The sequence below is a fragment of the Eleutherodactylus coqui genome, chromosome 1 (genome assembly GCF_035609145.1).
Source record: "Eleutherodactylus coqui strain aEleCoq1 chromosome 1, aEleCoq1.hap1, whole genome shotgun sequence".
NCBI classification, from domain to species: domain Eukaryota; kingdom Metazoa; phylum Chordata; class Amphibia; order Anura; family Eleutherodactylidae; genus Eleutherodactylus; species Eleutherodactylus coqui.
The window spans coordinates 173,230,256-173,244,772 of record NC_089837.1 but is presented as its reverse complement, the minus strand read 5'-3'; the positions used below and the strand labels follow the sequence as shown (position 1 = coordinate 173,244,772).

Sequence of the window (14,517 nt, the reverse complement as noted above, 5' to 3'; positions counted from 1 at the left end):
GCCACATACATGGTCTACCCTCTGGAGTACTGACTGAAGAGGAAGGGGACCCCCTATTCTCCCAATAGGTGGGAGTCCTGGAGGTGGAACCACCACTTATCAGTCAATGCTTTTGATATGCTTTGAACGTCTCGGATGGTAAGACCCTTTTATTGCTGGCCTTCGAAGTGCTTCAGTAGCACAATGTAACCTTCAGACCACAAAAAGATTGCGCACCCCTATTCTACACTGATGTTGCTGTGTGGGGATGAGTATTCCAGCCTTCCCCTGTGAGGTTCCTTCCTTCCTCCACACTTCATGCAGTCTGTGTGGTCCTTCCTGCTGCAGATGAGTGATGTCCCTCTCTAATGCAGTTTACTGTGTGTACAATCCCCTTCCTCTGCCTGCTGGTATTTCTAGCACCAAGAGAATGGAAGGGGAGAGCAGATAGAACAAATGAGGTCAGCCCTGGGCAGGCAGGAGCAGTGTGCTGCATGACCTGCAAGAAACCCTTGCAGATCCAGTTATTTAAAGAAGATGCACAGACTCGAGAGCAGCAAACTGTTAGGACATTTTTAATAAAGACTTTTTGGAAAGTTTCTTCATCTTGCATTTAGGAAGCAAGTGGAAAGGTGTCCGTAGCTTTCCTAATATAGAAATTGTGAACTTTTAAAACATAAGCCAATTTGAATGGTGCAATCTGTTCTAAAAGAAAGAAACTTTTATGAAGATCCCTTTTCCAAGCTTAAAAAAAAGAGTAGAGGGGCAGATTTATGAAACTGTCTAAAAAAAACTGTCTTTTGCCCATAGCAACCAATTAGAGATTAGCTTTCATTTTCCAAGAACTTTGTAAGAAATGAAAGCTGCACTGTGATTGGTTGCTATGGGTTACAAAGACCGTTTTTCTTTTGGACAGTTTCATAAATCTAACCCAGTGTATCCAGAAATCCCCAAAACAGCGGATAGAACAATTAGACAGATTTAGTAATGTATCACATTTTTCAACTAGACAAAGCTGTAAATGTTTAAATCTTTATATTTAAGTCCAGTAAATGTGATTATGTACATTATTTCTTACAGTTATAACAATATAACACTTATAACATATATCAGATTCAGAGATCAGAGGGCCCTGCCATAGTTGTCTACCTGCAGCCACCACCATGGGACACTTAGGATCCTTCTCCATATTACTTGGACATTGAACTGGATAATAAGTCGGTATACAGAAATCTCCATAAAGTAGTGGTTGTTGGCAGAAGGTAGCCATAATTTTATCATGTCTGACCAGCGTAACAATATATTCAATTAATCAGCCTAAAATGCTATACTGTACATAAAAATGACATGGTGCTAAAAAGTGAACATGAATATTTTGACAATTACTGATTTCTACTGCATATATTTAGGGTAAAGCAGTGCACCTACTACATGATTTCTGAGGACGACTGAATCTTCTTTTATTACTAGTTGGAATGTGTTACAGGGAATATAGGCAAAAGTGCACTTGGCTCATTATTGTTACCACGGTGTGATTAAAGACTAAAGTACACTTGGCCAGCCAGACTAAATATGACCATGATCAGTCAGAAAAATGTGTCCTTGCCATCCAGCACATGGGGCCACGTTAACCGGAGAATAACACGATTACACAAAAAGATTAGCCTCTATATTTCCAGCAGTCATTCTGTAAAGCAGGTAGTCCGGGGCTTTGTTAGGCTCGTACATTCTGTTATTTAACTACCTGATATTGCCCTCAGTAAGAGAAACAAAATAATCTTGTAGCTATGATACCTTTTAATGACTAACAAAAAGGTATGACGTTCGAGCAAGCTTTCAGAACTACTTAGTACACCAGCCTGATGAAGGAACCTAAGTAGTTTTGAAAGCTATTCATGTAGTAAAGCCCCCTGCAAAGCCACGAGGGTGCAACAAACCCTTCCCCCTTTAAAATGCATTTGGACAAGGATGATGAGGGCAACAGAGAATCACAGTGTGGAAGATGGAGCAGATACACAGACTACAGTACAGAGAGGAGACATAAAGTCAGTAAAATAAAAACAAATCATTAGTAGAAATAAGATAAACATAATAGCCTAGGCTGTTTCTAAGTACATGTGATTGGGGGTTGCAGGTACTTTTTTTGTGTCTTCGGGGAGGTGTGTTGAGGCCATCTTCTCTGATATCGTAAGTGGAGAAGAATCTTTTGCTATGAGGAAAGTGTGATGCACACCTGGTCACGGAGCTGTGTTGAGGCCATCGGTATTAGTGTATCTTGACGCCACCAGGAGCTAGGGGTTTGACAGGGAGAACGCCCCTGTCACACCCCCGGCTCCCGATAGGGTCAAGACACGAAGGTCCTCCAGTGGGCATTGATAACTGGCTACCGTGCTGCCTTTAGGCTGAAGATGTAATAATGATAATGAATGGTCAGGCTAAGGTAGCAGGGCAGCCAGTAATCTATGCAGACGCTGCAGCCATCAAGTCTAAGCAGAGCGGCGGTCCCCGGCTCCCAGCTCCCCGCCTCAGTACTGAGTTGCAGCAGCCGGCGCACAGCCTCTGCTGAATGACGCCGGCTCCCCTGCATCTGTTCCTCCGCCTGGACGGGCAGCTGAGCGGTAGGTGACTGCTGCTTTCCGGCAGCTGCCGTAGCCTTTCAGTTCCCTGCCGTCCGGTCCACAGCACACATGTTCTGCTCCGCCAGGCCGAACAGCCTGGCGACATCCGCCGCAGCCTCTGCTTTCCCTGCTGGCCGCTCACTCGCTCAGCAAGTGGCAAAGTGGCCGGTGGGCATGCATTTGCTGCTCCACGGACATGACACCCAACCGGCCACTGACTTAGTGGCCTTCCAGGATCTACAAAGCAGCCAATCATTCACAGGGGGCGTCACCCTACTGTCAATCTTGACTCCACCAGGACTTCCTGGTGGTGTCAAGATACACTAATACCGAGGCCATCTCCATGTTATCATTTTCTATAATAATAATTAATAAAAGAGTTAAAGAGTAGCTACGTGTTGTTTTTTTAATGTACAGAAAAGATGATTTTAAGCATTTTTGCAATAGGTATTATCAGCCTATTCTGTACATGTTACTTCAGCTGTGCAGCTAGGTGAAGACAGGGCTGAAAAATCCATGTACAGGGAGCTCCATGCAGCTGTGTCTGCTGCTGTTCTCTACAGAACAGCAGTATACATGCTGTTGCCAATATAGTAGCACTATTTTATTAATAACTGCATTTTTTAAAATGTCATTTCAGTTCTCCTGTGTCCCTCAATGTGTCTGTCCCACCACTGGGGTGTTCAATAAATCCTCTCACTCCTGCCGCTGTCCCTAGTGGCACGCTGTGTCAGGAGAAGCCATTCTACTCTGTAGACGGCTTCTCCTGACAGCGATACATCCTGTGATGTATACAAGCTGCATTTTGTTACAAGTTAAGCACTATCCTGTTGCATGTGTCTGCCCTTGCTGTGTGCATGTTATTACCTGCCCATAACTTCCTGATGATAAAGCTCTCAACGTAGTGAAGGACCTCTATTATAATATATTATATATTATCTAAATATATTTGTGTAGTGTTGGAGGCGAGAAGGAGGCTAAAAGTAACTCCAATATTTCTTGGTACGACTGGCAAATTGTCATTGTATTCATGATCCCTGAATCCTAACAGCTGATAGATAGTCCTGCACATGTTACAAGATGCAGTAGTCCTCTTCTGTAGTAGTATCTACTTTGTGGCAGTTCCTTCAAATTTGTTAGTGTCTACATAGAGTGCCTTATCAAATTTTGGTTAATGTAGCATTTAATCCACAGCAGGATTGCTTATACAATGGGGCACAAACCATAGCATACTTTATCTGTGGCAGTTTGATTTTTTCCTATTAACTCCTGCACGGAAATGTATTCTATGCAAGCATAACCATGCAAGACATGCAAAAAGTCATTAATAATTAGTGCCCAAAAGCTTGTGGTTCTTCTCATGGATTTTTAGTCAGCAGCAATGATGCAGTACTTAGCATTCAAGAGGTATTTGCATTTTAAAGTGAACCTCCATGTCTGGACAAACAAAGACGGCCACATCAGCTTCTTAGACCACCTAATGAACATTGTGCACTAGTATACATCATTAGTATAAGACTCTACATCTGGTTTAATTATTCAGGGCTGCCCACGTGAGTAGCACTGCCCAATCAGAGCATTGTGTAGTGTCTTAGACCCAATGTCCACGGGTGCATTTGATTTGCGGAATCCGCACGGCTCACCCACGTGGATGATCCGTAGTTCAAGTAGCCCATAGAGAAGCATGGGGCATCTGCACTTTAACAGCTATGGGTTTGATTTTACTTAATTTGCAGATGGCACGCACGGAAAATAAATCACAGCATGCTCCATTTTAAGGCGGATGATGTGTGGATGGGCTCCATTCATGTCTATGGGAACGAGTGATCCGCAGTGAATCTGCAAATACATCTGTGGATGCACTGCGGATTTGAAGGTTAAAATCAATTAGGACGGTGGGGAAAAGGCTGGGTGGTGGGGTTGCAGATTTTTTCAGCGCAGATGATCAGCTGTGCATCCGCGTACATCCGTGCAGAAAAAACAAAGAATCCGCGATCTCCCTCAAGCTATTAAAAATCGAATCCGTGATTTCTTGCCGTGCATCCTGCAGAAATCCGCATGCAGAGTCCGCGCATGCTGTGGACATGAGGCCTTAGGCTTCATGTCCACGGGGAAAATCAGGCCCGCTACGGATTCTCCATGGAGAATCCGTAGCAGGTCCCCCCTGCCCCGCGGACATGAGCGCTTATAATAAGAATTTACTCACCTCTCGCACGCTCCGGATCTTCCCTTCGTCGCGGCTTCATCTTTTCTCCGTCGCGGCCGGATCTTCTTTCTTCGGCCCGGCGGATGTGCATGGCACGTCGGTTGCGTGCCACGCGCATGCGCCTGCCCGAAGAAAAAAGATCCGGCCACGACGGAGAGAAGATGAAGCCGCGACGAAGGGAAGATCCGGAGCAGGTGAGTATATTCCAATTTTTGTCTCCCGCGCATCCTGACGGCTTCCATAGGCTTCAATAGAAGCCTGCGGGAGACCCGCATGAAAATGGAGCATGGTCCATTTTTTTCATGCTCCATTTTAAAAAAAATCACTTTTATTGACCATCCGCGGGTATTTATCTACCCGCGGGTGGTCAATGCATCCCTATGGGGCGTGGATCCGCATGTGGGTGATCCGCTGCGGATCCTAATTCATAATTTGTCCGTGGACATGAGGCCTTAGACTACCAATACATACTATGCATAGTGTGCATCAGGTAGTCAGAGAAGTGGTCTTTCTTTGTCAAGTCCTGGATGGTCGCTTTTAAAGAGCTACTCTGGTGAATTTGTTTTTTCATTTATTGGTTGCGAAGTGACAGAGAGGGAATTTAAAGAAAAAAATAAACCAGGAAGACTGCGCATGACAACATGAGTGAGATACGCTGTCATGCTCTGCCATATGCGGCAATAGGCCCAACTCACAACCGACTCCACGGCATAAGCGCTGTGTGACACGCAGCGTTTTACGTATACGGTCGTGTGAACCCAGTCTTGGAGTCATTTCCCATCTGTGTTGGGGATTCTACTTTCCTGCTCCGTTCGGGCCAAACACCGCCAGACGTACCACCTTGACTATAATGGGGTCCGCCCAGCTGCCCGACTCTTGACGATAAAAAAGGCACTGCCTGCAGTGCTTTTTCTTCCGGTATTGTCAGACGGATATGTGACAGAACCAGAAGGCTCTAGCACAGATGTAAATCCGGCCTTAGATGGGTTCCTTGGTGAAGTTGATCACAGTGTCCTGCTTCTTGGCCTTGCGACTATGTAATCTATGGGGGAACAAAGAGCAAGTCTTCGAATCTCTTGCAGCTCCACCAGAGGTGACACGAAGTATGTTACAGTTGTCATTGACATCAGAGTAGACGTAATGGGCTGCTCTGGAGCGAAAGCTGCTTATTGGATCTGCCCAGGGTAATTGATGGGGATTCTGAATGAGGGACTGCACTCAGAGTTTAGGAACAGTGTACTTCAAAATGGCTTTTCCAACCCAAACAGTGCCAAGTATGCGCCAATGTTATTAATAAAGCTGCATTAATATAAGGAATTGATGTTCTACTCGCTGGGACATTTTGTGAGGAGTTTGCCGGTCGCTGTTGCCTCCTTTTACTTTAATACTCTGTCTTATATGTCATTAATAATTTTTGTTGCTTAGACTTTCCATGCGCCATTTTCATAGACAATAGTCTGACTGCCAAAAACTATTATTTATTTGCACCAATAAGTGTATTTGCTTCTATAATTGCATGGCCCACAGATAACAACGTTCAGATTAGTATTACTTAGCTGTTTTTGGGTATTATCTGTTCAGTGTAGCAGACCTTACACCAAATTGCAAGTACCCTCAGATTACTATGATTTGCACAGTACATGCATGTTATAATTATACCGTTGGGCGCTATAATTATACATAGAGTGGTTAAGCCTTACGGTCACGTAAATACAGCTTTGTACCACACAAGATAGCAGATCTGTCCTCGAGACACAACACAGAAGTGAGCACCCTGCATGTAGCGTACATATTTTACTCCAGTGATGACTTATAGCAGCCATAGTAAAACTCATGATTTATGTATGTACGGCTGTGCTCGGGAGTTTCCGCCATACGTGACGGGAAGAATACTGTAGCATACAGTGCTATTCCTGCCCCCACGCCATTTGTATTGATCGGGTATAGCTGTCTGTCGTATGGAAGATCTCGCACGCCATTATTTTCAGTTTTCTGCTCCTATGATGGAACGGAAAAACTGAAAACTGGATGGAGCTCCGAACTGAGCCTGAAACGGACAAGCAAGCATGACAGTAGACTTCTGTTGGTGACGTTATAATTTAACCCCTTAAGGACACGGTCTGCTTTAGCCCTAAGAAAGCATCAATTTTGGGGGATTTTAATCTTCACTTTTCAAAATCCATACCATTCTATGCTTTAGTCAACATAGGCATGTGAGGACTTGTTGTTTGCGTAGCAAGTTGTAGTTTTCATCTATACTATTTTGTGGTACATATAGTATAATGTATTGTATAACTTTTATTCATTTTTGGGGGGAGGCTGGGTGAAAAAAACATTAATTCTGATATTATTTTGCTTTGGGGTTCTTTACGGCGTTCATCGTGCAGTATAAATGATAGAACTTTTTTCTGCAGATTGGTACAATAACATATTTAATTGTCTGACCATAATTATGTGGATGGCCATCTTGCCCAAATTGCTCTATAGTTACGCCCCTGCTTCCTGTGATGATAATCAGATGTCTGCTGAAAAGTTCTCTCTACAGAACACGAAGTGTCAGGCTATTACTAGACTTGGCATATTATTAGGATTTTTTCAAAATATAGATTGTGACAATGAAAATTAAGAACAAAACATCCCAAATTCTTTAATTTGTTTAACATAACATATTGATTTACACAGTAGGTAATTTTCTGATGAGACATTTGCTTTACAGCCTTTCTTTGTGTCACATTATTAGGTTTAATTCACACAGGTGAGCACAATAACAGGCCAAAACTTGGCCCGATGTTGTACTTGCCAGCGTGTGTTTTTCACACAAATGCGAGGGGATTTTCACTTGAAAACACCTAGCTTCTGTGCAATTGCGATCCTCGGGTATGTGCTGCACGTGCGCCAGAGGATCACAAGTGTTTTCCATTGATTTCAATGGGAAACATCACATTGCACTCGCGTGCACATCGCACAGCATGCGCGTGCCATGCGTTACCTTTTAATGTCCCATTAAAAACAATGGGCGAGGCGTTCTGAGGGAGAAGCCTTGGGAAGCATGCGGCAAATCTCTACAGAAATTTCTATGACTATTTGAATGCAGCTTTCAGAAATCTATGCAGACGCCTCAGGAAAACCTCATTCAGAAGAATGGGACTGATTCTCAGTTGCATACAACAAATCTGCCTCCTGTGAATATACTCTGAGCTGCAATGTGACGGAGTGGGTACTATAGGTTTGCTGGTATCCCAATGAGTTCTTGGGGTAGGCACACTTAGTTTGTAAATTAAAATGCTCACTAGAAGCTAATGGACCATACCTGCAGCGAGTCCAGTTCAATGGTGCTTTCATGGTATTGTTATTCATTGCCCTATTCACTGTAGGTTACAAGATGAATAGTTCACAAAGTTTACCTTTTTGTGTTCAAAACCAAATCACAATTTAATAATAATAATCTTTATTTGTATAGCGCCCCCTTATTCTGCAGCGCTTCAATTTGCATATAAAGGAAATTAAAATCAGACTGTAGATATAGAGGGGGGCCCAGACTAGCATATTTCTAGGAGTTTATACCTGTGGTCATGCTATTGCTTCTAAACTATACATTCGGTCGGACGGCTGCCATTGACTTCCAATGAAAGTTGCCCGTGGGGAATTCGCATGAAAATAGAACATGCTGGGATTTTTCTCCGCTCTGCAAGTGTGCGGGAAAAGCGATTTCAGGCCTCCTGCACATGGGCGGAAATTCCGCAGCGGGATTCCCCGCAGAATTTTTTCGCCCGTACATAGCTGCATAGGATTGCATTACAATACGCAATCCTATGCAGACGGCCGCGATTTGTCTGCGTGAAATCACTTGCAGAAAACAATTGCGGCATGCTCTATTGTGAGCTCTCTGCAGGGGCTCAGGTCTGGTCCCGCTGCCAGAATTCTCGCAGCGGGATCCGACCCGGCCGTCTGCAGCCCGCCTTTCATAGAATGGTATTTCCTGCTGATTTGCGGTGCAGACATTTACTGCGGATTCCGCAATCCGTTTGTGTGCAGCCGGCCTAAGAAAAAACGTTCACAGTACATAACAAGAAAAATTCAAAATAGTAAACATCATTATACGAGTGACAGACTGGTAGAGAAGAAGAGAGGACACAGCCCTCAAGGGCTTCCAATCTACAAGGGAAGAGGAAAGGAGACCGTAGGTGACTGTAGAAGCTGCTCATATAGTAGTTTAGTCGTAGAAGGACTGTAGACTTTTCTGAAAAGTTTGTTTTTTTTAGGTTCATTTTAAAAATCTCAAAGTTGGGAAAGAGTCTGATGTGTTAGGGTAGTCCATGTAGGGGATGCATGGAAGAAAGCTTGGGGAAAGTTGTGAGAGGATCTTGTGAGGATCAAAGATTACCTATTAAGTAAGAGATGTATGGAGGGGGACAGGTTACAGACAACCTTTTATGCCATTGATAATATTTTGAAGTAGCCACTGAATGAGTTGACATAGTGGATACAGAGGGGAGGGGAGAAGCAGATTAGCTGTGCAGCAGAGTTAAGGGTTGATTGGAGGAGCTCAGGAGTTTTGATTGGAAGGCCACAGAGGAGGTCTGCAGTGGCCTAGGCAGAAGATAGGGGCATTCACTACGGTAGCATTTTTGATCATTCCAAATTTAGGAAAGAGCAGATTCATGAGAGATTTTTTTAGTTGGCGGTGGCAGAAGGAAGCAGAGGCTTGGATGTGTGATCTTTAGAACAGGATGGAAACAAAAGCCACTTGAAGCAGCAGACCTCTGAGATTGGAGACAGGATGGAACCATTGACTGTCATTAATAGGTCTGGTGGGGGGGTTGAGGGAAATAAGGTAACATAATGAATTCAGTTTTCCCTACATTGAGTTTTAGAATATGCTTCAGGAAGAAGTAGACTATAGCTGATAGGATCTAGCTGATGAGGAGAATATAAATGATACAATGTCATACTGTGCTACTTTCACTATGCTACTAACCGGTACATGTCATTCTTTTATAGCTGGTAACAGGAGTATGGGAAGGAAACTACAACTTCTTCTGCCAAGACACTCACAGTGGAGGTGATGCAGACACCAAGGTGAGGAAACAAACTCTTATTATACAGCAGCAGAAAGAATTGGATCCTAGGTTTTACAATTGTAGATGGGTGACACAGGTTTGCTGGATTACTCTTCACACTTCTGCTTAATTCATTGAAAATAAAATAAAGAGCTATTATGTGTAGCATGTGATTCTAGCCCTCCCTGGCATGATTTTCAGGCCATTTTATGCAAGGTTCAATTTTCATATTTTGCCATCAGCGTGCTCAGTTATTGCTCTGGGACTATTCTGATGATGGAAGAAAACACGATTGTGGTTGGAAATTGACATGAGTATTTAATAATAGAAATAGTATTCACCCAGTTCATCTTTATCAAATAATCCTGGATAGGCTCAAATAGTGGACAGAAGTGATGCAATGCCTCTATATTGAGCACTTCACATACTTAGCAAAAAGAAAAATGCTTATAAGTTGGCTGGATAGATAAAGTGTAAAATGATTGCTGCCTATCTGTAGACTCTAGACAAATCTGTTTCATTGAGTTCTGAGCAATGCTGATCACAGTGATATCTGACACTGCTCTGTCTTCACAGACAGTTGAGCCGATAAGCAAAGAACAGTACAAACCCATAGCCAGTACTTGTAGATGTCCTTCATAATGTGTACACTATAGGATATTCAGTGCATGGGGAAATTGTACACTTCGATAAAAAATCATTGACCCCCAGACTCCATTGTGCTTCTTAGTATGGCCCCCCTGCACACGAACGGAAATTCCGCAGCAGCATTTCCCACAGAATTTCCGCTAGTGCCCATCTGCATAGGATTGCATTACAAAACGTAATAACATTCTTCTTCCTGCAGGTCAGTGAAGGTGATGTCCCTGTGACGTAGCGTTCACTGGCTAGGAAGGAATGCTGATCTATTGCAGAGACAGCGGGCATGAGCAGTCTCTGCAATAGCTTGGCACTCCCTACCAGACTGTGATTTAGTGACGTAGCGTACATTGCCGGGCAGGAAGGAGACTGCCTGTGAATGTATGTAACGTCACAGGAAGTAGAGGAATCAGTCAGCTGGAGGTGAGGTGACCCTCCGGACTGCAGGAGACAGGTGAAGATCAGTGAAGAGAAGATCTAGTAAGTAGACTGACGGGGGAGGAATAGGCGAGTATAGAATTTTTGTTTTTTAATGACAGAACCCCTCTAAGGTCAGGACATTGGCCATTCCAAAACTTTAACTTTATTTTCCTTTAACCTTTTTTTGTGGAACAACTTGTGTGCATTGGATCTTGTCTTGCTGTGTGACCCATGTTCTCTTGAGATTCCACTCACGGACAGATGTCTTGACATTTTCTTATAGAATTTGCTTATATAAGTCAGAATTTATTGTTCCAGCAGTGATGGCAAGCTTTCCTGGCCCAGATGCAGCAAAAGCGGTCCAAACTATGATAAAGTCATACCTCTCCTTTCGTTGCCTTCTTCTTTCACTTGTTTCAACTTTAGCAGATTCTTCACTGCTGGATTTCGCCTCTTCTTTCGTTCCTTGCTTCTGGTTTCACCTGTGGCCGCCGGCCCACGTGACCTTGCTCCTGACTTCACAGTGATTCATGGATTGCTCCAATCACAGCCATTCATGGATGAATGGCTGTGATTGGAGCATCCAGTGCTCGCTGTGATTGGCTAAGCAGGCTGTCACTTAGCCGATTCAGCCAATCAGAGCAATCTTTGCTGGAGGCAGGGGATTTCAATCCCCTGTAACTAGCAAGATGCTCTGCAGCCTGCACGGAGCTCCGGAAAGCGGCCCCCGGGTCACCAACAGCATCTGCAAGGTGAATATATTGATTTTTTTTGCTCTCCGTATATTGATTTTTTTGTTTAATCACAATTGGCCATAAATCATGAAGAACTCCGAGGCTCTAGCAGAATCTTCCTGATGTCCAGTGTTTAATTAAACAGAGCAGGGTATAGACAGTGAGATGTAATAGTGCTAGGCTGCTCCCCCATTTGTCATGCTTCCACATGAATATGTAATTATGATAATCTGTTTACATAAGGAGAGAAATCCTGGGAGTGCAAAACTTGTATCCTCTTCTAGAATACCCCCTCTATCAGCTGGAGGACGGCTGTCAACTCCAGCAGAGATGTGTACAAATTTTACGAGAATTTGGTTTGGCGTGTTTTTTGAAACGTCTAGAACGAATTAATTGGCTTTACATTGATTCCTATGGAAATAATTGCCTCTAGTTTCATTGGTTTCAGATTTAGCCGATTGCTTTCAGACAGATTACCAACGAAACTAGAGGTTTGACTGTACTACCACCACCATGTTTAACGGATGGTACAAGGTTTTTATGCTGTAATGCAGTGTTTTTCCTTCTCCAAACATAATGCTTCTCATTTAAGCCAAAAAGTTGTATTTTGGTTTAATTCGTCCATAAAACACTGTTCCAATAGACTTCTGGCTTATCCAGGTGATCTTTAGCAAACTGCACGCAGGCAGCAATGTTCTTTTTGGAGAGCAGCAGCTTTCTCCTTGCAGTCCTGCCATGCACACCATTGTTGTTCAATGTCCTCCTTATGGTAGACTCATGAACGTTAACATTAGGTAATGTGACAAAGGCTTTTAGTTGCTTATTGCTTATCTTGGGTTCTTTTATGACCTTACGGACTATTATGCACCTTGATCTTTATTGGTCAACCACTCCTAGGAAAGGGTAATAATGGTCTTGAATTTTCTCTATTTGTACACAACCTGACTGACTGTGGATTGGTGGAGTCCAAACTCTTGAGACATGGTTTTGTAACTATATCTAGCCTAATGAGCATCAGCAACTATTCTTCTGAGGTTCTCTGAAATCTTTTTTATTTGTGCCATGGTACACTTCGATAAATGTGTTGTGAAGATCAGACTTTGTTAGGCCTGTTTCACACAGACTACAAAATCGCACGATTTTGTAGCGATGCAACATCGCTACAAAACGTATGTATGTGAAGCCATGGTTTCCAATGGGTTCTTCAGACTACAAAACATGTTATGTGAAAGAACCCATTGGAAACAATAGGCTTCACATGCATGCGTTTTGTAGCGATGTCGCATCCCTACAAAATTGTGGGATTTTGTAACCTGTGTGAAACAGTCCTTAGGCCTCGTTCACACGGGCGACAATGCGACAAATCGCGTGTTCGTTCAGCCCATGCTTTCAAATGAGTTAATTCACACATGCGATGTTTTGGAGAGTGCGACATTTCGACACAAAAACCTTGTGGGTCCTGCGATATGCACGCGACTCGTGAGGTTTTGTAGCCCATGTTTCCCTATGAAGCTCTCCTCTTTGTTCCATTGCATCGCACGAAAATGCGATTTTCATGCGGTGCGATGCAACTTTAACAGTAGGAAATCCTACTGTCAAAGCCATACCTAAGCCCCAGCTGAAGGGGGGAAAAAAAGTATACATCAGCTTAGAAGCACTCTCCAGCTTCGCTGCATTTTCTCCCTGGTCTCCGCCTATTTTTTTTCATCTCTTCTGGCTGGAGATTGAAAAATTCCCGCCTCCTGGGAGTGCTGCCGCTGATTGGCTGCCGCTTAGCCAATCACAGCCATTATAGAGCGCTGGCTCTGATTGGCTAAGCGACAGCCAATCACAGCCAGCGCTTCCAGGAGGTGCGGATTTTTCAACCGGCCAGAAAAGATGAAGAAGACAAGTGCCGGGAACTGGGGAGAAAATGCAGCGGAGCCGGAGAGTGTTTCAAAGGTAATGTATACTTTTTTAAAAATTCTTTGTCTGCAGCTGGGGCTTATTTCCAGGGTAGGGCTTATATATTTTTTTTTTAGTAAGGCTTGTTCTGCTCATGCAAACATTATGGCACACATATCACTTTTTATAGCTGTCAGTATTGCTGCTCGTTAGTTTATGTACAGCTCTAATGAGAGTTCATGCAAGCCTTTAACACACTTATGTTTTATTATGGCTAGTTGATAATGGAAATGTACAAGATATAAGTCCAGTTATTGATAATGTATTCTGGCCATACACGGCTATTGGTCTTCCAGTGATACGTTCTGTCCAGCAGTGATCAAGATTATCCTGCTAGGCTAGCATAACTGTTTGAGTATCAAGGCATATACAGTAAAATCCTGTCCAATTCTACTTAATATATACCTGTGTAAAGAGACTGATGACCAGAAATCATGAGCAATAACTGGACTTGGATCTTAAGCTCTCTAGCAATAATAACATGGAGTCATTACATAATTGTTGCACACATTCTTACATAACTGCAACTGAAAAACTGTTATTACTTATCACGAGCTTAGTAAGAAGAGATGCAGAACAGAACCTGCTACTCAGACTATAACACATATTGGGGTACATTTACTAATACTGTATACAAATCTAGACCGTGCAAATTAAGACAGACAATCTTAAAATGTCCCAGATTCATCACAGTGACTCATGTTAGATGGTAAGGCCTCATGTCCACTAGTTAAATGGAATTGCGGATTCCGCAGTGGATTTCCGCTGCGGAATCCTCAACGGATTTTGCCCATAGGGAATCATTGCCCATCCGCGGTCCATTAAATTGATTTTTGCACCCGCGGATGGCATTTTAAAAGAATGGCATTTTTCACGCGCGGGAGAAAAATGACGGCATGCTCCATTCTGCCGCGGAT

At 43.3% G+C, this 14,517-nt stretch overlaps 1 protein-coding gene across 1 annotated transcript in view; it reads left to right on the top strand.

The window, feature by feature from the left end:
* Positions 1-14,517, top strand: part of ELOVL5 (ELOVL fatty acid elongase 5) — a 62,104-nt gene that overhangs the window by 33,672 nt on the left and 13,915 nt on the right. Inside the window, exon 4 of the mRNA XM_066603835.1 lies at positions 9,805-9,882. Within this exon, the coding sequence (XP_066459932.1) occupies positions 9,805-9,882 (78 nt within the window). The remainder of the gene's footprint in view (positions 1-9,804; positions 9,883-14,517) is intronic.